The sequence below is a fragment of the Notamacropus eugenii genome, chromosome 1, assembly GCF_028372415.1.
Source record: "Notamacropus eugenii isolate mMacEug1 chromosome 1, mMacEug1.pri_v2, whole genome shotgun sequence".
NCBI lineage: Eukaryota > Metazoa > Chordata > Mammalia > Diprotodontia > Macropodidae > Notamacropus > Notamacropus eugenii.
In genome coordinates this window covers 485,044,538-485,068,957 of record NC_092872.1, presented here as the reverse complement: position 1 = coordinate 485,068,957, position 24,420 = coordinate 485,044,538, and the positions used below count along the sequence as shown (strand labels likewise).

At 41.4% G+C, this 24,420-nt stretch overlaps 1 protein-coding gene across 4 annotated transcripts; it reads right to left on the bottom strand.

The window, feature by feature from the left end:
• Positions 1-606: 606 nt before the first annotated feature.
• On the bottom strand, positions 607-21,970 carry GTF3C5 (general transcription factor IIIC subunit 5). Of its 4 annotated transcripts, none has more exons than XM_072632820.1 (12): positions 21,516-21,970; positions 17,746-18,053; positions 15,114-15,333; positions 14,210-14,408; positions 6,959-7,154; positions 5,885-5,989; positions 4,920-5,034; positions 4,518-4,598; positions 3,683-3,780; positions 2,930-3,012; positions 2,199-2,365; positions 607-1,498 (listed from the first exon to the last, which is right to left on the bottom strand). In XM_072632820.1, the coding sequence occupies exons 2-12, from the start codon at positions 17,866-17,868 to the stop codon at positions 1,302-1,304; spliced, it is 1,584 nt and encodes a 527-aa protein (XP_072488921.1). In that variant the 5' UTR covers positions 17,869-18,053; positions 21,516-21,970; the 3' UTR covers positions 607-1,301. The 4 variants fall into 4 exon arrangements, with proteins under 4 accessions (XP_072488921.1, XP_072488922.1, XP_072488923.1 ...); XM_072632821.1 differs by having other exon boundaries at positions 2,223-2,365; XM_072632822.1 differs by lacking the exons at positions 17,746-18,053; positions 21,516-21,970 and adding an exon at positions 17,305-17,611.
• Between the last annotated feature and the right edge of the window lie 2,450 nt (positions 21,971-24,420).

Genomic DNA, 24,420 nt, shown 5'->3' with positions numbered 1-24,420 from the left:
ATATCATTAATTACTAAAAAAAAAAAAATTAAAAAAATGCCATGTTAGACCAAAAACACGTAGGAAGCATCAAATCAAATAAGGAAAAATGGAATGAAAGATAAAAAAACTTTCATTACCTCAGATACCTCCAGGAGGGATATACCAGAGTCAGAGCAAAATGACTTCAAACATAGGTGAGACATTTTTCAGAGCCTGGAAAGATGAAGGGCCAAGGCAACTACAAGGCAAGACAGTGGGCTCTGAGAATAGAGGGTCCACACCTGGAGGTAAGACTGGGATGAGATAACAATTCTTTTAAATCCCAAAAGACTAGAAGACACATAGATTCGAAGTTAGAGGCAATTTGGAAAATTGCATTCAGCAATTGCTTATAATTTATTTATCTTTCCTGATATCCTTCTGGTAATTTTGTTGCTGTTCTCTTTACTTTCATCTTCTCATTTCTTACTAATATTTCTTTTAAGTCTTCAAGCCTTAAAAGATGCCTGGTTTCATAGACACAGGAAGACGCTTAGGCCCTAGGGAGTGCTAAATTCCTTCCCAAGTCTCTCCTTTGATTAAAAAAACAAAACGAAATGCAACTCTACCACATGAATCATCCAGTCCTTTGGAAAAATTATTTATTAAAGAAAACTTCCTTTAAGAAAGTATGCTCTCAGCAGAGCTAATAATCCCTGTAGGAATTACACAAAACTAGCCATATCCAAACCCAACAGCAGCCAAAAGGTCCTAGGCTGAGAACATACAAGAGCTACTGCCCATATTACCTTGGTCCTATTTACCTTGGGTAACCACTCCAAGCTCAGGGGCCACATCCCTGCTGGACTCTTGTCATGCTCCTTTAATATACAACCCACAAATAGGACAATCTGACCTTTTATTGTTCCATGGAACTCCAAAGGCTGCACTGTCTCCACCTCATAACATTTACTAATAGTCACAGGGATGTTTGAGATAGTGGGCACATATGACACAATAAATATATGACACCTGGATAATGGCATCAAAGATGATCTAATGGCAGGGTAAAACTGAAGCTAGAGGGGTGAAGGGGATTTCTCAGGATCCAGGAATGAGTAATCTGGAGTATTATTTAGTACATGACACAGACCAGAGCAGACAAGCCAAGGTAGTCCCAGGAGACCTTGCCTATATGGGAGCTACATCCACAGAGAATCCCTGCAAATGCAATCTGGTCCTCTTAGCTGAAGTGGGGGACCTTTAGCTTCCTTCTCAAGGCCAGTGTATAGCAATGCCCAGACTAAGTTAGGGGGCCCATAGGCAGCATCCTCTTCCCATTACACATAGTCCAAAATCTCAGTCTCCATTTCATTTTCACTCCCATCTGAGGGCTTGAAGTCTTCTTCCTCTTCCTCCTCCTCTTCTTCCTCTTCCTCCTCTTCTTCCTCTTCTTCATCATCATCATCATCCTCCCCAGACTCATATGTTAACTGTTCTTTTCCACCATCAGTTTTGGCAGCACTTGAGAACAAAGCTGGATCCAAAAGGGAAACAAAAGGATGTTGCCTTGGTTACCTAGAAGAACAGATGGCTCAGAGATCCCACCGACCAGAAGGAGGAGTCATTCATGGGCATGAAACATGGCTGGGTCTCCCAAACCCAGGCTTCCTTCACTACTCTCAGTACAGACCCAGCACAAGTGCAGGCCTCTTTCTTTTCCTTTTGCTTCTGCTTGGCTTTCTCCCTCACTGCAATGTTGGGCAGAAGTGGATGGGGTGGTGCTATGGGGGACAGTAACAGCCTTGGCCTCCACATGCCACTTTTGCTTATCAGTAGGGAAGGGGAAGGGGTCTGTGACAAGAAACAGGAATGATGAGACCAGCTAAATCCTTGTCCCACTCTTACCTCAAGGAGAAAATTAAACCCAGTTCTCAGGAGCCATTCAGAGCTGGTCCAGTAGCTTGCCTATCACCTAATGCCCATCTAGTCCTTTCCCAGGAGTGACGCTACACCTAAATCTGGTTTCATAAGAACCTACCCCAAGAGCCAAAATTATTCTAAATACTTATTCTAAAATTCTAAAATTCTAAAATATTAGGGCTAGAAAGATCTTATGAGATCATCTAGTCCAAGTTTCCTACTTCACAGATCGGAAAACTGAGGTCCAAAGAAATGAAATGACTTAACAAAAAAGCTAGGCTTTGAACCTAGCCCTGTTGTTGGGCTCAACATACTCTGAGACCCCAGGAGCTTCTCACCAGGCCTCTTGGAACGAATGATCTGCCGGATCATCAAGGACATTGTGTCCCTCAGGTCATCACTGGTCTTCTGAAGACACCAACCATCACGCTCTGTACACTCAGTCTCCATCCCATCATTACGATGGATGATCTTCTGTAACCTACAAGCAGCCAGGGCTGGGTCAGTAGGCAAATAAGGGTCCAAAGAAAGTGCTAACAAGGCCAGCCAGTATAGACTTGCTTGTGAGATGTTAAAGAGAAAAAAGTGCCCAATCATCCTGGATTGATTCTGTTTTCCTGCCAGTGATTTTGTTGTAAGGAACAAGGTGCTCTCTCCCTCTGTCTCCCTCCCTCCCTGTGCAGTTAATTGAATCCACAAGAAGTTTTAGACTTCACCAACAACCCTCCTGGTCTCCCTGGGCCACTCTAAACAGAGCTGCTAATCAAAAAAGGGAAATGGCCATAGTTGAGCTCAGAAATTCCCATACAACATGTGCATGTGGCAGAGAAGCACTGTAATCAACTAGATGAACAGGAGTAAACATATTTATAGTTTGATTCCTTCTCTTTAACACAAACTAACTAGCTTAAGGGAAATGTATTACACAATGAATTTCTAGCACAGAAGAAAAAGTAAGGGCCTGAAAAATTACAAGAATGTCAGAGAAGAAATTCCCAATGAAATTCAGAAGTTTGTTTCCCCAGACCCTGGGACCTCATCTCACCCTTCCACATTTAAATCGCAGAGCTGATAGAACATCTGCCGATACGGCGGCAGGGCCCCCTCCCGGAAGACGTAGACAGAGTCCTGAGGGAACAAAAAGACAAGAAGAGTTAGTAAAAGCTACTCCTCTCAGTGTTTTCACCATCAAAGAGAGATATTGTGCAGCTCAGTGCCAGCCACCAAGAGATACTTTTCCAGTTCCTACAATCTTATAGCATTCAGGGGTGGGAAGAAAGAATAGTGGATTTGTGAAGGGACAGAAAGAAATGAAAGGCCACAGTCCCAAATGCTATCTCCCTCTCCCATTTCTGAAATTCTATAACACTTGTTGTCTATACTAAATAATACAGTACTTGATGATACAGTGTCCTAATACCATTCCCTATTTAATTCACGTGGTTATACCTTTCCTTCCCAACCAGACTAAGGCTACGGACATAAATACTTGTTCTTTGACTGAACTTCTCTGCCTGGTATTGTACATACTGCATACTCAGTTTGTTGACTGAGCACTTATACCTTGAATTTTTACCCTTAATACTATGAGGTTGTACTCAAGACAAGATTTGAAGGGGTCAAAGGGCATTTATTTGCAGAAGGTCACTGGCAATGCCCACAGCTGCAATCCACAATCCAGATAGGACTGTGTCCTGAAAGGGGACAATTCCTGGCCTTCATACTTGATAGAGATTAAAAACCAAAGTTAGTTGTCCCTCCTCCCATAATCACTCTGGACAAAGCAGACAGCACCCACCTTGAGCTTGTACTTGTTAGAAGCTGATTTCTTGATACCCCCTGTCCCCGATGTGCCTAGTCCATGCTTCAGGTCATGCATGGTGACCAATTGGCTGGCTGGGAAAAGACAAGAAGCTTTGGAATCCAACGCTCTCAAATATTATATTCAATTTCACTCACTCTCTTGATGCCTACATTCCTGCTGACCATCTCTTACAAATAAAACTGAATGGTGGTGGGAAGAACCACTGCTCCCAGGGGTGATTCATCCTCTCATCTCACACCCCCCTCTCCCAACCCATCTGGGAGGGCCAAGCAGGAAGAATGCCATCGCTGAGGGGCAGTGCCCTCCCCTCTACTGCTCCTCCTTGCCTGGGCTACTTGACTATTCAAAGAGTATGAAGAACATTGATGTCAACAACTCCATTCACTGTGAAATGGAAAGACATCTGCTCTGCCTCTATTTCCTGTAGTCCCTTAGCACTGTTAAAGCTATGGAACTCTGGCCCTTGCCATCCACCTCATCCCTGAACCTGAGGCCTTCCAGTCTTTTGGAAGTGCTTTGTAGTTCAATATTCTTTTCTGGGCTGTCTTCTCCAGTTAGACTGCGGGAACAACTTGAGATGAGGGACTATCTAGCTTTTTCTATCTGTAACCCTGAAGCACAGAACGGTGCTTGGTACACAATACCAAGTTTGTTTGTTTCTTTTCATTCATTCACTCTTGCAAGTCCTGGTACCATTCTAGGATGATCTCAATTTGATTCCCACTTGTCTGCCCATATGGCTCATTCTGAAGTAGCTGGCTTGAAGGCAAACCACTCCTCTGTTTGTTAGAAAGTCACAATTACTTACGAGTCTTCTTAACTGTGATGGGCAGGCTGTAGTTGTAGGTGCTGCGTTTTGCTTTGACAGGCATGTCATTGGGAGCATAGCCTAGGGACAAAGGAGAGAACAGCAACTGAGGCTGGACACAGAGGAACAGAGCTGGCTTCAAAGAGGAAGAGACCAGATTCAGGGAGAGCCCCAAGACAGTAAGAAATGTGAACTGGGACTGAAGAGAGTCAGAAGCCCAAGCTACCAAGAGATCTTTATTGTAGCAAACATAGGAAAATATTCTTAGCCTATCTGTAACAGGGTTAGAAATTCATCTGTATTAGAAGAAAGGACAGAAATGGAAAAGACTAAAAGAAAGCAAACAAGCTAAGTCATGGTTTTGTCTTTGGTTTTTATTTTGGTGGTGGTGGTTTATTTTACCATATTTCATTCCACAGCGAATTCGGAAATCTAGGACTTGGTAAATCTTGGCTTCTGGGTTTTTTCTGGGGTCATATCCATACCGAATCCACAAACTCCTCCAGGGACCTGTTATCTGCAAAAAGTACAATTCCAGGAGGTGGGTTAAGGCTCCAGGATCCAAAAGAACTAATAAATTCCAGGCTCTCCCTCAGGGACACAATGATCATGATAATGAAATCTTCCTAATACAGACAGTTCTTACTTTATGTGAATGGACTGTTCTGCAGACCTCTACATAAAGTGATTTTATACAATGTGAATTTGCCCACAGACATTGGGAAAAGAGCAAGGGATGGAGGGAGGAAGGCAGTAAAGGACCTCCTGTCCATGGAGGGAGGAGGCCAGGACACATGGGAGGCAGGGACAAAGACTCAAGAGCGGCCCCCTGGGGGTCAGGCTGGAACCAAGAGGAAGAATAATAAGAGGACGGACATGCTGAAGTCAGACATGGACACAGACAGGAGAGGACAGTAAGGGGCCAGGGTAGGACATTTAGTACCCAAGCACAGATGGACAGAAAAAAACCACATAGGGCCCAGACACGTCTCTCTCAGTACCAGAGGTTTCAAGTGAAGACCCCTTCAGCTCATGGTGGCAGTCTCACTTCATGTCTGTTCTTCTGCTTTCATTTGGAGGGGTTTTTTTTAGTTTTTAGGTTTTTTTTTTGAGGGAGTAGGAGGCTTTGGAACATGGAACAGAGGGGCAGAAGTGGAAAGAGAACACACTTCTGTACAGTAAAGTTAACATAGGTGCTAGGGACCTGAGATCTCTTCTCACTCTAGAGCTATGATCCCAAGACCATAGTTGTGACTCTGACTAAAGTAGGTGATTTCTAAATCCCTTTTCCACTCTAAACTGTTGGGCATCAAAGCACTACAAAAAGCATTTGCAGCAAAGTACATAACAGATATCAGAATAGTTACCATATAATAGGCCACGTAGGGAAGCAAGACTTTGAGTTTATCTGGGTGGACACTGATGTTGGCCTTGACAGCATTACGGGACCAGATGGGACGAATGTCAAACAGCTAAAAAACAACGAAGGGTGGAGAAAAAAAATTACCTACAGGTTCCAATACAGACACGCTCTAGAATATCATGGGATCTGTGGCTTCTGACTCCTATCAGAGAAAAGAAGAGGCCATAGGAAGGGCTAAACACACTCTCTACAGTCTGATGGTCTAAAACTCCTACGCTTTTTCCATTCCAAGCTCTTTGAAAGAGCACTTCTAGAAATCATTTAAGTTGGTGATACATTATTTTGGTCCTGCTGTATAGAACACAAGAATACTAAACTGATCTTCTACTCCAAGCTGTAGCTGGTATTGTCTAAGTGCAAACTCTTTCCTAACTCCTGGATGCATCAGAGAAAAGGAAGTCACCAAGCAGGAGGCTGAATCCCACTGGACTGCTTGAGAAAAAAAGAAAACTTTTAAGTTGGAAATGTGTAACTTCAGTTTAGCTTCCCCTTAAATAGAGAGAATAAGGCCAGATTCAGTGACTATCTATCGATTCACTGTTCACTGTGCACCAAGCACTGTAAGACAAAGTTAAAAGGAAATTTACAATCTAGATGGGAAAACAGATTGTTGACTTTTCCAAAGGTATATACAAATTAATAAAATAATTCAAACTTTGTCAGGGGTAAGGGAATTTGGGGTAATGGAGTCACCTTAGAACTAATTAATTACTGGAGTGGAAATTACAAGCTCCATTTGGATAATCCAAGCATTTCTCTCCACCGCACCCCCCTTCCAGGTGTCTACATCAATGGAAGCTGTTTGGTGGAGGTGTGAAGGAAGAGTTCTCCCGAGATTACAAGACCAAGTACTTAATACTTTTAGAACTGAAATCTGGAGGTGAAAAATTCACATCTGCTAATGAACTGATAAAAAAAAAAAGAGTAAACATGCCCATATCCAAACAGCTGAGCAAATAACAGGCAGCTAACTGCAGACCTGATGAGGTGTCACAGTGTAAAGTGCTCCAGGTACTACCTTCCTCAGTTCCTCCTCCATCTTCCTGTCTATGGGATTGGTGCACAGCCTCTTCCAGGTCTGCACAGCAGCCTCCAGTGGCTTTGTGGGCACTTCATCATCTTCAAAGTTTACAAAGATGGCATTGTGTGGCCGCCGGGCTCTGCTCAAGCCAATTAGGTTCTCACCAGAGACAGGTGGATTATTGTAGCCTTCCCTGAGGGAAAATACACCAAGCACAATGTAAGATCACAGCAAGCACAACAGACACCCTTTAAATTTTCAAGGAATTGTGCTTTTATTAAGGTGGATTTCCCTTCCACATTTTCAGAAGGTTTTATGAGCCGCTGCGGTCAAAAAAAAAAAAAAATCTAACCCCCAGTGGCCAATCTTCTATTTTTTTCAATGTTTTAATGATACTTTTTCTTTTTTTAAAATATCACTTTCACTTTCAAAAGACATTTCCCACTCACTTCCACCCTCCCTTAGAACAAGTACAATACTGTCAAACAAGACAAATCACCACATCCTCGAACTTGGCCAACCTTTTATTGATAAGTCCCTCTAAACCCGTCAAGGCTAGTTCTTGGACAAGAGACACAGAAGCTGTCACAGAACTCTGCATGAAGTCTTTTTACCTTGGTAAGAACTGACAGAGCATGAACCTTTGAGATTCCAAGGTTACCTCCGTTATCACAATGAGGTTTCAACTAAGAACTTTAGTAAAAGATACAGACCTAAAGAGGATGAGTACAGTATAATAGAAAAAATGCTGGCTTTGTAAAAAGAGACCAAAGTTGAAATTTCGGTTCTGAGACTTACTAGCTATTGGACTACAGATAAGGCACTGGACCTCTCTAAGCCTCAGTCTACTCATTTGTAAAATGAGAACACTGTGTACACTACCTTCTTCACAGGTAGTGAAGAAAGGTTGTGAGAAAAGTACTCCATAAACTTTAAAGTACTGTGTAAATCTGAGCTATTATACAGGTGTGTAACCGTGTTCTGTAAACCTCAACAAAACTAGTCTGGGAGCTTAGAAGACATTTAGCACCTGCTTCTCCCCACCATTCCCTTTGTAATCAATTTTCAAAAAGCCTAAAGCTCATAGAGCTATCATCCTCCATCCTGTCTTCACCACCTTGTACTCCCTGTAATATCCTCCTAATTGGTCTCCCTGCCGAAAGTCTCTCTTCTCTCCTATCTGTCTGCTACAAAGCTGACAAAATAATTTTCCTCAAGACTGCCTATGTCACCTCCTCTCACCTCCTTAAAAATCTCCAATGGCTACCTCTAGGATTAAATAGAACACCTGTACAGCTTGTAAAGCCTTTCACAGTCTGACCCCAACCTACATTTCTAGTCTCATTACGTTATTTCCTTTCCTGTCTGGCTAAAGTGGCCTTCTTGTTGTTCCTCCCATGTTATTACATCCCTGGACTCAAACCTTCTACTATCCCTAATGCCAGGAAAGCACTTTCTCCGATGGGAGCCATTCCACTCCAGTGGGTGCTGAAGGGCATGGTGGAACAAGAACCATGGAATACTCTTCTCCCCCAACCTTACTGCCAATGCCTCCTTCCTCTTCCCCTCCCCTCCCCCTGCAGAAAGGAATCCAGAATTCCCATTTCACTTGGACCCTCAAGCCCACTCTCTCCTTCCCAACGATGGTGGGCTGGGCCACTCAAGGTTCCCTGCCTTGCAGAGCAGACATGGCTGCTCACATTGATTTTTCTTTAGTCATTCATTAGAGTCCCTTGTTTCCTTCAAAACTTAGTTCAAGAAGCACTTTCTACATGTAGCCTTTGGTGACTTCCCACCCAAGTTCTAATGCTGGCTCTGTTACTAACCAATTAGGGGCCCTTGGCCAAGTCACTTACCCTCTCTAGGCCTCAAATGTCTTCCTCTGTAAAATAAAGGGAATGAACTAAGTGATCATTAATGTCTCTTCTAATTAAAAAAAAATATCCTGTAACTCAGAAGAAATTTTTTTAACAAGCTATTGGTTCTTGAAAACAATCTGTAAAGCTGAAAGATTCTATCTGCATCTGATTTAATATAAGAAAATCTTGGTAAATGTCTGGAGGGAGAAGGCAAACAGTGCAGGTTTTCCCCTTAGAGCCAGCGAACTTCAAAAAGTCATTCTTTCCATTCTCCCTGACTTTATGAAGGGTGATCATGATGTACTACAATTCCCCAGCTGGAAATGAACCTTTTTCCCTTAGCTCACATATTGTACAGCATTTTTTAAAACTTTGGTTTTATTTATTTTGTACACTTGTTTTGTATCATTTGTATATGTGCCAGATAATCCTTCCGAACTGCAGCCTCCTGAGAGGCGTATATCTATTGATCTATGTGATGTCCTCAACGTTTGCAATACTAACTATTTTGCTGAGCTGAATATCTTTCTCTATTAAATTCCCAACAGAGAGCCACCCTTGGTCATTCATTCTAGTACTTTAGCAAACTTTTTTTTTTTAAACCAAGAAGAGTGAAGTAAAAAGTAGTAAAAATTGTCCAAATGTCCTACTTAAAAATAATATTTTGGGGAAATAGTCAGTTTTCCCTGTTATCAATGAAAACCTGAACTGCCAAATAAAGGGTTCCCCAGTGAAACATATGGAAAATCACTTCGATTCTGGATATATTCAAAGTTGTGAGGGAGGCCTTGGGGAGTCAGCAGAACCAACATAAAGGAGCTTGATTTCAGTTAAAAATAAGAAAACTGAAAATAGATAAAGGCAAAACACCTATGAACATTAATTCTCAAATCATTCCAGGTGCCTTCTCCCCAAAATTTTCAGTTCTCACCTCTACAGTAAGAAACTCAATTTTGTCTCTAACAAGGATCAAATGAGGAAGCACCTAGAAGTAGAGAGATACATAAGTTTTTTCTGGCAATGTGAAGGACAACCTAGAGGAAAAATCAATTGCCTTCCTGGGGAAAAAAGGCAGGTGCCCTTTCTCTTTATTTTTTTCCTCAAAATTTGTCCTTTTCCTTAATCAGAAAGCAAATAAGACCAAGCAAATGGCCTTGTTAGCAAAACAGAAACCTGGAGACTTGGAACTCTCTGTGATTCTTTACCTTCTTGCTCCACCTAAAGCCAATGTTTAAAAAAATTGGGCTGTGGGGAGAGGGAGAAAAGGGAAGTGGGGTGAAGATAGGACACATAAGCATGGCAGGATTTCTACTTATCACTATGCTCAAATCATTTTAGTATGGTAAGAAAGAACAGAGTCCCAAAGGTGTACCCTACTGTACACTTGCAGTTGGTCCCAATTAATTACCTGATGGCCAACAAGAATCAGAATCCCAGAGTTAGCAGCACCTTGACAGGAGTGTGTAAACAGAACTGACTCTCAGTTTATCCATAGTAAAATTAAGTCAATTCATTCTGGACCTCAGAAATCATTTATCTGCCTCTCTGCCACTACTGATTATATGGGGAAGCAAGTTGTTTAATAAGCAATTTAAGAAGCACTCAAATAGCAATACCAGGTGTTATTAAACTGATTTAAACTGGGAGAAGCAGTGAAGGTTGAGAATTTACTCCTAAGAGATGTATTCATATTAGCAATAGTTGGGAGAGCAACAATTGATAGTGAATGCTGCCATCTAGCTTCAGAGGCCAGCAATGACCATTCAGGGCTTGACAACCTGGGGCTCTTCAAATATATCTTTCTTTGGATACAATAGTCATTACTGACTCAACATTAGCTCTGAGTCGAATTTCTAGTCTATCTCCTTCTTTCGACATGATTTAATGTAAGAAATCTTGCATCCTGGATAGCTATTAAAATTATCTTGGGAAATATATGGACAAGAAGGCAAACAGTATAGGTTAAGATACTCAAGCTAATACAGCCACAGCTTCTTGCCAGATCTTTTTTGTGACCAACGGCTGTAAGACCGCTGGTTGAGGGTCAGTGATAACACCAAAAAAATAAAAATTAAAAAAAAACACAAAACAAGACTAGTCAGGTCATAAAGAGTCACATCCTGCATTTTTAGTATTACTAACAAATGATTCTAGCCATTGGACAAACCAGCCACATACTTAAATAGTAAATAAATTTTAATATTTAGTCAGTCAACTAATAAACATTTATTAAGGCAATGGCTATGTGCCAAGCACTGGGGTTACAAAGAAAAGCAAAAGGCAGTCACTGCCCTCAAGGAACTCACAAGTTAAATATGTTATATACAGGATAAAGAGGAAATAATTACCAGAGGGAAGGCATTAGAATTAAGAGGACAGGTTTCCTGTAGAAGGTAAGATTTTAGTTAGTACTTGAAGGAAGGCAGGATGCAGATGGGAAGGAAGCAAATTTCAGGCATGGGGTACAGAAAGAGCAGAGAGATGGAGTGTCTTGTTTATGAAATAGTGTAACTAGATCAGAGGGTGTATGGGTGGATATAATGTGTAAGAAGACTAGGGTCTATGAAGGGCTCTGGATGCCAAACAGGATTCTGTATTTGTTCCTGGAGGTGATAGGAGCCACTAGAGTTTAATGATTAAGGAGGTGACATAGTTGGATTGGTGCTTGAGGAAAATCATGCCAGTGGACGAATGGAGGATGGATGAGAGAAGGGAAACACCTGTGGCAGTCAGAACAATCAGCAAGTTATTGCAACACAGTATACACCAGGGTGTGATAACAGTATCAGAGGAGAGTAGGGAGGAATATTTTAGAGATGAAGCAAAGGTGAACTCGACAGGCTTTGGCAATAGACTGGATATGGGGGAGAAGTGGTACAGAGAGTCAGTGAGGGAAGAGTCAGGGATGATGTCTAGTTGAAAGTTTAAGGAACTGGAAGGACAGTGGTGTCCTCAATAGTGATAGAGAAATTTGGAAGGGAAACGGGAAGATTAGGGGAAAAGATAATGAGTTCAATTTGGACATGTTGAGTTCAAGATGTCTACTGGACATCCAATTTGAAATGTGTGAAAGGCAATTGAAGAGAGAAGACTGAAGCTCAGCAGAGAGTTACAGATAGTATAAGCAGATCTGAGAAGCAACAACATAGAGATGATACTTAAATCCATGAGAGCCAATGATATCATCAAGAGATGTAGTACAGAAGGAGAAGAGAGCCCAAGACAGAGCTCTGTGAGTGTGCATGATCTGGATGGGGATCCAGCAAAAGAGAGAAAGATCAGATAGGTAGGAGAACCAAAAAGGAGTGGTATCCCAGGAACCTAGAGAGAAGATTAAGGAGAAGGGGGTGATTGACAGTGTCAGAGGTTGGAGAGATCAAGAAAGATGGGGACTGAGAAAAAGACAATGGATTTGACAATTAGGGGATCACTGGTAACTTTGTTGTTGGGTTGTTTTTATTTCTTTTTATTGAAGGCAACTGGGGTTAAATAACTTGCCCAGGATCACATGGCTAGTTAAATGTCTAAGGTCAGATTTGAATTTAGACCCTCCTGACTCCAAGGTCAGTGCTCTATCCACTGTACCACCTGGCTGTCCCCACTGGTAACTTTGGAGACAGTAGTTTCAATGATACGATAAGGTCAGAGGTTAGATCACAGGTAGTTAAGAGGAGAGGTTAGGGGAGAGGAAGTAGAGGTATCTTTTGTAAATGACCTCCTCAAGTTCTGCTATAAAGTACAGAAGAGAAGTAGAGTGTTAGCGTGGACAGAAGGATCAAGTGAGGACTTTTTTTCAGGATGGGAGGACATGGGCATGTTTGTAGGCAGTAGGGAAGCAGACAGTGGACAGGGAGAGGTCGAAGATAAGTAACAAAGTGGAGATGACACGGGGCAATCTATTAAAGGAGACAAGATGGAATGGGACTGCTTGAGCAGGTAGAGAGGAGTAAGGCAACTTCATCATGTGAAATGGGGATGGAGGAGATAGTAGCAGAAGGTGAGTGATACGAGATGAGGAAGAGGGGAGAAGAGGAAGCTCATGGTGAATGGCCTCATTTTTTTTATGTAAAACATGAGGCAAGGTTCTTAGTTGAGAGGGTTAGGGGAAAAGGAGCCATGGGAGGTTTGAGGAAGGAGGAAAAAATCTGAAAGAACCACTAGGAAGAGTGGGATAGTGCTGATAAGGCAAGCACAGAAGAACTGGCCAGCAACGTAGTGAGGGCCCTTTAAGGTCGTGTAAAATAAATTTGTAGTGGACTCAGACAGGGTAGCTGTATGGATTTCTCCACCTTCCTTCAGCAGCACTTATGTAGGAACAAAGATGTTGGATAGTAGGAATGATTCAAGGCTGAGGCTTAGCAGGGGAGAACTCGAAGAGAAGAAGACAGTGTAGAGATGAACTGGCTCACCAAAAGATCAAGTTAAGGAAACGAGCAGGGGAAAAATATGTATGTTAAATTCTCCTAGTATGAAGGCAAAAGTTGGAGAGGCAAGAAAGATTGTGAGCTAGGTAATGAACTAGTTAAGGAAGGAAGACTATTGTTCTGGAGGTCTGGAGACAACAGCTATCAGAATTTTGACTGGGTGGAAGAGGTAGACTGTATGGGCTTCAAAGGAGAAGAGGTTATTGAGTGATGGAGGTAGGGGAAAATCTGAAAGTGGAAATGAAAAGCAAAGAGTATTCCAACTCCCTTTCCTCAACCAGTGAGCCAAGAGAAATGAGGACTAGAAAGAGTGGCTAGGGAGGCTGTATTATGAAACGGGACGGGGAGAAGGATATTAGGGAGACAGGAAAGAACCAGATGTCAGTGATTACCAGAAGATAGAAGGAAGGGAAGAAGACAAGATTTAAGACCAAGGCAAGCCTTGTCACCTACGGAATGAGTACCCAGAGGACACAGAACAAATGCTTAGCGGTCCTGGTGGTGGTGCGGACAGAGAAGTGACACACATTCTTATTTTCCCAATTCTCAACGTAGAAAAGCCCCGTCAATAACAATGATAGTTAACATTTATGTAATGCTTTAAAATTCTCAGAGCACTTTACGCACACTGCCTGATCTTAGGTATTCTCCCCATTTTATAGATAAGAACTGAAGGCTTAAAGAGAGCCAGTGATTTGTCTACGGTCACCTAGTAAATTGTTACAGGCAGAATTCATGCCCAGTTCTTCTGACTCCCAGGTCAGCATTCTCTACGCTCTACTACACTGGTTCTCAATAACTTATGAATTCTTCCTTACCTGAAACTTTGTCAAATGGACAGTCTATCAATCTGAAATTCAATGCTGCTAGCGGATGCATGCCCACAGGACCGCTTGTTTGACCACTGAGCTCTTTGAAAGCTTCCTAGAAGCTGGAAGAAGGGTGATAGTGAAGAAGATACTCACCGATGCTGCGTTTCTGGCCGGTAGAAATAGTCCACTGGGGTGTCTAGGCGAGAGAAAATTGGTGGGGGGATATAGAGGGGTAATTCCTGGTTGAAGAATTCTTCTTTCTCTGGTTTGAGCATAAGAACTTTGTCATACATAGAAGTGTTTTTGCAGCCTGCTTCTGTGTGTACTGCCAGATACTGAAAATCTGACATCCCTGGAAAGAGAAGTAAACAAATTACAATTACTACAATCAAGAAAATACCACAATCATAGCCATAATACAAACTCTAAGAGTGTCACCCAAGAAGGCATCAAACTTCTAATATCCTTTAAAGGTTCTAGACTAGTGCTGCGTTGGGAGGAAGAAAACCAGTCATTTACTTTGCTGAAGAGACAGCAGTAGTAGAACTAACTTTGTCTGTAAGTACTGTACAAAATGAACTGGAACTCAAACTTCCTTCCACTTAATTGCTTGGATTAACATTGGCATTCTTTCTGGTCTCCGTGATACTTCCGCATGGTGTAGTAGAAAGAGATGGAGCAATCAGTAGACATGAACCCTGGCCTTAACTATGAAACTAATTAGCTCCTCTTCACATCTCAGCTTCCAGATCTGTAAAATCAGGAGACTGAATTAGACAACCTCTACGGTCTCTTTCTGTTCTAGCTAACTTAAAACATATTAAGCTTAAAGCACTGTATTTTTTCTAATCCTATAAATAACCAAGTCCCAGAAAGAACACTACAGAGAAATTCTATCCCTTACTATAATTCACATATTTTTGTTTTTCTTTCTCTTTAAATCTCTTTTCTTCTGCCTATTTTCTTTTTTCTTTCTCATTCTCATATCTGCTCCATCTATCTTAGATCTGACTCTGAAAGCACCCATGGGCACCAATCAGTCCTAATGGATCTCTACCTTGAAATTTGTAAACAGTTGTAATAATGCCCAAAATTTCCATGTCAAATTTGACTTCTGTAACAGTCGCTTCTCCACCCTCTGCTCTCCTCCGTCTTGTCTTCTTCTTGATCTTAAGCAGCAAACTGCTAGTAGGGAAACGGTTGGCACACACAGGATGGCAGTATGGATCCTTGGGGCGGAAGTACAGCTCCAACCTTTTGGCTGAGTCTGCATAGATCTACAATGAAGATCCAGTAGCAAAGACAGAGAAAAGCATCAAAAGTTATCCCAAAGAATTCACTCTCAAAGCCTTTCTATATTCAATGGAAGACTTTGGGAAGGGCTGGAAGATGCAAAAGGAGAACTAAAAAATTTAAGAGATGAAAGAGACCTTAGAATATAAAATGGCAGACATGAAATGAAACTTAGAAGACCATTTAGAGCAACCTAATCACTTTGTAGTCAAGGAAACTAGGGCTCAGAGAATTAGGAGTTGAAACTCCCAGGTTTTACTACAAAACTCAATTTCACAATTGAATCATTTCTTTTTTTATATATATTAATTTATTTGTTTTCAGTTTTCAACAATCACCTCCATAAGTCTTAAATTTTTTTCCCCTTCCTCCCCCCTCCCTCCCCAAGACAGCATGCAATCTTATATGGGTTCTACACATACATTCTTATTAAACACATTTTCATAGTAGTCATATTGCACAGAAAAATTAAAATGAATGGGCGAAACCATGAGAAAAAACAAAACAAAACATAACAAGAGAAAAAACAGTGTACTTCATTCTATGTTCTGATTCCATAGTTCTTTCTCTGGATGTGGATGACTTCTGGGATAAGAACTCACTGTCTGACAAAAACTGCTGGGAAAACTGAATAACAGTGTGGCAGAAATTGGGCATAGACTAATGCCTGACACCGTATATAAGAATAAAATCCAAATGGATACACGATTGATGTATAAAGGCTGACACTATAAACAAATTAGGGGAGGAAGGAATAGTATATTTGTCAGATTTATGGAGAATGAAGAAATTTATGACCAAACAAAAGACAGAGAACATTATGAAGTGCAAAATGGATCATTTTGACTACATAAAATTGAAAAGTTTTTGTACAAGCAAACCCAATGCAACCAAGATTAGAAGGGAAACAGAAAACTGGGAAAGAATTTTTGCAATTAGTATCTGTGATAAAGGCCTCATTTCTAAAATATATAGAGAACTGAGTCAAATTTTCAAGAATACAAGTCATTCCCCAATTGACAGATGGATAAAGGATATGAACAGTCAGTTTTCAGAGGAAGAAATTAAAGCTATCTAGTCATATGAAAAAATGCTCTAAATCACTATTGATTAGAGAGATACATATCAAAACAACTCTGAGATGCCACATCACACCTGTCAGACTGGCTATCATGACAAAACAGGAAGATGATAAATGTTGAAGAATATATGGGAGAGTTGGAACACTAATTCACTGTTGGTGAAGTTGTGAGCTGATCCAACCATTGTGGAGAGCAATTTGGAACTATGCCCAAAGGGCTACAAAAAATGTGTATACCCTTTGACCTGGCAATATCGCTTCTGGGACTCTATCCCAAAGAGATCATAGAAATGGGAGAACATCCCACATGAACCAAAATATAAGGGCTCTTTTTGTGGTGGCCAAGAATTGGAAACTGAGGGGATGCCCAATCAACTGGGGATTGGCTGAACAAGTTGTGGTATATGAATGTAAATGGAATACTCTTGTGCTATAAGAAATGAACAGGAAGACTTCAGAGAGGCCTGGAAAGACTTATATGAACTGATGCTGAGTGAAAGGAGCAGAACCAGGAGAACTTTGTAACATTGTAACAGCCACACTGCGCGAGGACTCAGCCCTTCACAGGAATGCAGGGACTTAAAACATTCCAAAAGGACTCGATGCAAAACTGAATTCTTTCAAGTCTTTTTATCTTAATTTATCTCTGGTGGGAAAAAGGAAAATATTGGCAGTCCTTTTCCTCAAAGATTTCAAAAGAAACACAATACACATACTGCATGTGCATGCATATCTAAGAAAAGTGTGTAAGATATGGTTCAAAAGACCCCACTGTTCCAAGATATGAAAACACCAAATTGTAAACCAGCCTTACGAAACCTGACGGCTACAAAAGGACCTTTAAACGACCGAGTTCAAAGGAGAGAAAATTTACTCAACAGCCGGAACTGGATCCTAAAAGCAAGCACGGGGAAGCAGCACGGTACGGTGGCAGGAACGCTGCCTGAGAAGCAAAGAAATGGGGTTTAAATCCAACCGGACGTTGACTCCGTCTGGGCGCCTGGGGCTCACTCTCCTCGGGGGGACAGACTGGGGGGTCTCTGAGGTCACTTCCATCCTACATCTACGACCTTTAACAGCAGGGGGGCAGCCGCGGGGAAGAGCACTGCGCAGGGCCTAGGAAGTCCGGCCACGGGGTGCTCCCATCCTCCGCGCCGAGGGGAGGCGCCACGCTGCCGGCCCCGTTGCCTAGGAGACCGCTCTCCTCCTCTTCCCCCTGCTTCGCCCTCCCTCCCCCAACAGCTCCCAGCCTGGCCCCCTCTGCTCTCGTCGCTCTGGAAATTAACCCGCGACCCCATCCCGCCCCGGTTCTGACCCTGGAAACGCCTTCCTCTCCGCCCAGGGTCTGCAGCATCTTGGACACATCCTGCACCACGCCTGGGTACTCCACACACACCAGACGCCGCCCCTGCTGCAGCTCCACCGACACGGCCGCCATGATGCCCTACTTCCCGTCGTGCTCCGCGACGGGCTCTCGCGTCCTCAACCAAACCGTTCCGCCAATCTACCTTGTCACGAGTTCCGGGAAAGAAAGGTTCCGACGCCTCTCTCTCCTCCACGAGGCGGAGTCTTGCGAGGGCCCAGAGAAGGCTCTAGGGAACGAGGGCCCCCTGGTGGTTAAGTCTGGAAACGACAAATTAAAGGGTTTTTAAAAAAATCAAAGTAAAAAGTAAAAAAAGTTTAAAATTGCATTTTTTAAAAAAACAGTAAAAGTTTTCGTTTGTTTTTGAAGGGACCAGGGATTTCATGAGTAGAAAGAGCTTCCAGTGAGGAAACTCCCTCTACCAGTGCATATGGCACCTTCTCCGAACATTGTAACCTCAGAGAATTGGCTAGGGTGTGGATACATTGTAACTTTTTCCAAGATCACACAGCGTCCTCAACTAACTTATCAAGCACCTGTCAAGCGTTGTGTAAAGTGCTGGAGATGCAAGGAAAGGCAGAAGACGCCCCTGCCCTCCAGGAGCTCGTAATCTAATGGAGTTGACTCAGTACAAACACTGTGCATGTACAAGGTACCTGCCAATAAACTGGAGAAGGTGCTAACAGTGCCTGCCATCTGTATAATTTGGAAAGCAATTCCACATCCATTACTCATTTGTTTGAACCACAACCTGGGCACCGGGATAGGGGGAAAGAGAAGGTAAGGGAGAAAGAGGAGGTGTCATGGCATAATGGAAGTAAAAGTATTGGATTTGGAATTGGAGACCTGTTTTGTAATCCAAAGTCTGTGGTCCTAATTTTGTAACCCTAACTCTGGGATATTAATCCCTAACTAGGGGACTGTGAAAAAGTCACTGAACAAGCCACTCCTTGGAGACTCAGTTTTGTGAAGGCAGCATTTTATAAACCTTTCAACCTAGAGGGTTGGCAGGGTTGAAAGAAGGTTAGTTTGAGCGTTTCGTTATGGCAGAAGACACCTGAAGCTGTTTTGTGGATTCATGGAGAGGGGCTGGAGAGAGATAGGATGATTTTTAAAAAGAGGTTCTAGAGGAGGCAGAAAAGAGATTAAGTCAAAAGAAGGATTGGCTATTAGTCTTGGTAGAGAGAAGAGCTACTTATTCCTTGAAGACTGCAGGAAAGGGGCACAAGTCGAGGGAAATGAAAAGCTATATCTTTTTTATACTTTTATACCTTGTAAGACAAGTCAGAATAGAACAGGAAACATCAGAGAAGGAAGTGAAGAGGTGTAAAGGGAATGGAGTCCATAGAGGAGAAAGGGTAAAAGAGTGTGTCCCTGGGGAGTATCTGAAGATACTGATGACATCCACCAGGAGTTTGGGGTCAGCCCTGAAGGCTCTTCCCCGTCGTTCTGGTCCACTGTATTGGTACAATTATAAGAAAAGGCATTTGTGGGACCACAGGGGACAGCCCTGGAGGAGCAGAATGAAAAAAATCTAAATGCTCTTAACACAATGTAACCTGTTTCCTATGGTTCTTTCCCTTTTCAATCATTAGGTTGGGTAGGTATTTTGTGAGAAAATATCTTAGAACTTAGGAACTCAGGGACCATGAGGCTCTTCTTATAACATCTGGACCCCTTTGGACCATCCAGATAATCTATTGGTTACTTCCAGTTTCTATGTAGTTCAGGTTATAAGTGAATCCACCACCAACCCAACACTCCAGCCAAACTGTAATGTCTCATATATACCCTGTTATTGGCATGTACAGAGCATGAGCCATCTATACCAGACACCTGGGTACACCTGACTCGTGCTCTATGCATGCCTCTGTGCCTAGAACTTGCCTGCCTTTCAGTCTTAGCTCACACTGTTACCTATACCTGGAATTCCATTCTAATCTCCATCTGTTGAAATCCTTCCTACCTTCAAAGCTCAGTTCAAATGACTCTTCTAGGAAATCAGCAATTCCTGACCCCTAAGTCAGGAATTATCTTTCCTTCCACCTACAGCATTTCCATTCCTACAGCATTTTAGTTACTGCATTTATGATTCTCTCCCCTTCCCTGCTGTATTATAATTTTCATGAAAGTAGGAATTTAATAACGTATTTTTATTTACATTTATAGTATTATATTATTTATTACATTATCTTAATAATTAAAATATTTATATAATATATTTATAGATTTGTTTATGTGAAATATTTCATTAATTACATATTAACATATTTATGTTTTATTATATCACTTATATTTGATTATCTTACTTCTCTTTGTATCACATCCCTCCCTCCTAGCACATTTAGCACCTAGCATAGTATTCTACATATGGTTAACACTTAATGAATGACTTTTGTGGAAAGAAGGAAGGAAGAAGGAAAGGAGGGAGAGAAGAAAGAAAGGAAGAAAAAAGGGAGGGAAAGAGGTAGAAAAAGAGAGGAATCAGGATGGATGAGAGGGACAGAGGGAGGAAGGAAGTAGGAGATGAAGCCTAAAGCACTGCAAGACATGAGCTTGTGGGACTGATTTGTCCAGGATTAACAGTCTTGTTAACTAGAACAGTCTACTCTAAAGAGGTATCCTTAGCAGTTATAGCCCCTTTCTTAACATGTAGTTTTGGTCATTTTTTCCTTGTGGATGGCCTGAGCTCAAAGAATTTTTCTCTAAATGAGCTCAGTGGTGATAAAACTTTATCCTTTGAGGGTGAATTTGTTTTAGAAAGTAGCCATAAATCAGTCAGAACCATTTCTAGAGAATGAAGCGAGTGGTCACTAGGCTACAATGCTTGGGGTTAGAAACATAATGTGCCTGACCATGAAGTCCAAATTGATTTCCTTGTATGACTTACGGATTGGCCCTCAGAACAGTCTAAGCAAGGGCAACATCATGTGAATCAGTGCTCAGTAACCCAAAGAGATTTCTTTAAAGGACAATTTTCATTTAGTGTGCAAATTCTAACACAGAAAAGCTCATGAAGATTTGTTATAATTCTTATCATTTAGAAAGTGTTTGAGGGAATATGTCTTGAAACAGTACCTGTCTTTATTTTTAGAAGAGCATTTCTTAATCCTCTTATGAAACAAAATGCCCAAAACTTACACAAGCAAATGAGGTGTTTTCTTTTTAATTAAGACACTGAATTTGTTGCTACTATTTTGCCAGAATATAGCTCATCTAGTAGCTCTAGCAGAATGTAAACTCCTTGAGGGCAGGGACTATTTCACTTTGGTCTTTGTATTCCCAGCACCCAGAACATTACCTTCCAAATACAGTAGTAGGAATTTAACAAGTCTTGATTAAATTGGTCTGGGAGTCAAGAAGTAATCTGGCAATTAGCTCAGAAATAAGTTCTGGACTTTAGCTAGTGAAGGTCAAAGGGGCAACACTACACTTTACATTTGCAACTCTGTAAACTCTGTACCTCAGATTCTGTTCTAGATTCTCAATTTGGGTGTCTCAGCTTTGTGGATAAATAGAGAATGTGTCTTTTCCTGGTATTAAACAGTTTCTTGCTCTTGGATCTTGACAATCAAATAAAAGTGTGTCATTATACCTTAAGTAAAGAATATGGCTGGCTAGATCAGTTTCATGTACCCAAACACAACTGTGAAACAAAACAAACAAATAAACACTAACAATGAAAAAGGCCTTAGTCAGGACCATGGACAGAGTTGACCAACCTTATTCTATCCCAGCGCTGACAGTAGTTTTATGACCATGAAGTCACTTCACTTCTCCATTACTTCATCTGTAAAATGATGATGATCATGATGACAAGGAGGAGGATAGTGACAAAATGATGATGAAGAAAAAAGGATAACTATTTACCTCACAGGATCGTGAGAAAACAGTTTTATGAACCTGAAAGTACTACAGAAATAAGGTCTGTTGTTTTTATTGAACTGAAACCACTTCCTGAATTGCCTTTTCTTACACCTTATGACAGGTTATTGTTGTTATTTGTAGAACTGACTGTCATAAGACATGGAGAATATAAGTTTTAATAGGAAGGGAATGGTGTAAATAGGCATAGGAATTGCTCACCCCTTCACATTCCCACTGCTTTCCTTTAAACAGATTTCATACTTAAGCCAATCTCTGGGCCTTTGCTCATGACGTTCCTTCCATCTGGAATGCCCTATCGGATTCCTTATGCTGATTCTGAATTCTATCCTTTCTTCAAGGCCCAACTGAAATCCTGCCTCCTCCATAAAGCTTTTCATGACTACTCCAGTCCATGATAATTTGTTGTCCCTCAGAATCTGCACACAATACTGTTATTATCTCTTAGTTTCCTGTGCATAACTCTTACCTCCCCAACTAGACTATGGCACTGTATCTCTTTCTCTTGTCTTCCCCATATCATTGTATATATGGTGTGTATGTGTTTGTAAAGACTGAGGGCAAAAGCATTTGTTCTTCCAACACCTAGCATAGGTTTACTAAGTAGGCACTTAGTCAAAGGCTCCTCACTGCTGCAAGCCAATTTTTTTTTACTTTTCTATGATTGATTTTCTGTCATACTTCCCACAACAGTCAATCCAAACCTCTTCTCCTCTCAAGCCACTTAGAGTACCATTTTTCCTCTTTCTCTCAGCAGAGGACTCTTCTCACATTTCATCAAAACATTGAGGTCATCCATCTCAAGCTCCCTCTCCTCCCCAATTTCATACTTGAAATCACACTATTGTCCAGTTTCTTCATTGTTCCATTCTCAGATGATTAGCTGGCCCTTCTTGTTTCTCTATTTGTGTCCTTGATCCTATCTGCCTTCTCTCCCTAATTTTTTATCTGTCTATGGGCTTCTTCCCTGCTGCGTTCAAACATACTCACATCTTCTACATTCTTTAAAAACTTTCAGTTGACCCTGTGGTCCCAAGCTCTCTTCCTATAGCTTTCCTCCCTTTCATAGCCAAATTCCTAAACAAAACTGTCTACACTTGTTGCCCACACCTTCTTACCTCCCACTCACCTCTCAGCTCCTTGTAATCTGGCTTCTATCCCCACCACTCAACTGAAACTGCTCTCTCCAAGGTTACCAGTAACCTTAATACTAAAAAATATAACCATTTCTCAGTCTTCATTTTTATTGACCTTGTTGCACTTTTGACATGGTTGACCTCCCCTTCTCCTATTCCTGATTTTTTTTTGTGATATTTCTCTGTCCTGGTTCCCTTTCTGCCTGTCAGATCTATCTTTCTTAATCTCTTTTGTAGGATCACTATCCATGTCTCTCATTCATTCAACAAGCATTTATAAAATGTCTACTATGTGTCAGGCACAAGGCTAAGTAAATCGTCCTCTCCATTTGAGGAAGTACATACTCTAGTCACGCTCACTTCAAACTTAACTACAGCCCCATAACTCCCTGAACTACTTAAACTTCTTGAAGGCAAAGACTGTCTTTCTTTTTGCTTATTTTTATATTCCCATCACTTAGCACAATACTTCAAACATAGTAAGTGCTTTATAATGCTTTGTCTATCTATTCATTTCTATCTATCTAAGCACTGGGGTTACAAAAATTAAGAAAAAACATCTCTATCTTCAAGGAATTTGTATTCTACAGTATTATGTTCTGTGCACTATTATACTCCCAGGCTCTGTCCTAGACTCTCTCTTTTTCTCTTTCTTCTCTCTAAACTTTTCAGCCTTAATGGATTAAGCTATTATCTCTATGCAGCTGACTCCTGAAACTATATATCCAGCCTTTTCTCTCGCTTGAGCTCCAGGTTCCCATCTCCAAATGCCTGCTCAATATCTTTACTGGTTGTCCCATATGCATCTCAAACTCAACATATCCAAAAAAGCCCACCAGTCTTCCAAACTTCTTTATTTCTATCACAGATATCATCATTCTTATAGTCAGAAAAATTCATAACCTAGGAATTATCCTTGATTTTCTACTTTCACTTATCTTCCAATGGCAACCCCCACCATATGCAAACAGTTACCAAATCTTGTGCATTCAGCTTCCTCCATATCTCCTGTGTTTGTCTATCTTTCTCTAATCATGCCATAACTATTCTAGTCTAGGCTCTCATCTCCTTTCATTTGCATTATTTTAATCATCCTATAATTGGTTGCTCTGCATCTTGACTTTCCCTTCCTCTACAAGGCTGCCTAATCGATATTCCTAAAGCCCAGATCTGACCATGTCACTCCCCTACTCAAAAAGCTTCAGTGGCTCCCCATTACTTAGATAGCTAAATATAAATATCTTTACCCTTTAAAGGCCCTTATGATCTATTTGTAGCCTGTCTTGCCAGGCCCATTATACATTCCTTCCCTTCATACATTCTCTACTCCAGCCAAATTGGCCTATTGACTGTTCCTTGCAAATGTTCTATCTTTTGCTTTTGTGCCTTTTCACCATCTGTTCTCCCATGTAGGAAATGCACTTTCTTCTCACCTTGGCCTCTTGGAACCCCTTGCTTCCTTCAAGTCTCAGCTCGAGTGCCATCTCCTTCAAAAGTTCTTTCCTGACTCCCCTAGTTGATAGGGCTTTCCCATAGAAATTTTAACACACATATATGTATGCAAATGTATGTATATATGTACACACATGTACATGTATATATACAT

Coding starts and splice junctions, on each gene's coding strand:
- GTF3C5 (XM_072632820.1), bottom strand. CDS start 17,868: ATGGCGGCCGTGTCGGTGGAGCTGCAGCAGGGGCGGCGTCTGGTGTGT. Junction 15,334..17,745: donor GAGAGGAAGGCGTTTCCAGG/GTCAGAACCGGG, acceptor TCTTCATTGTAG/ATCTATGCAGACTCAGCCAA. Junction 3,781..4,517: donor CATCACAGTTAAGAAGACTC/GTAAGTAATTGT, acceptor GTCTTTTCCCAG/CCAGCCAATTGGTCACCATG.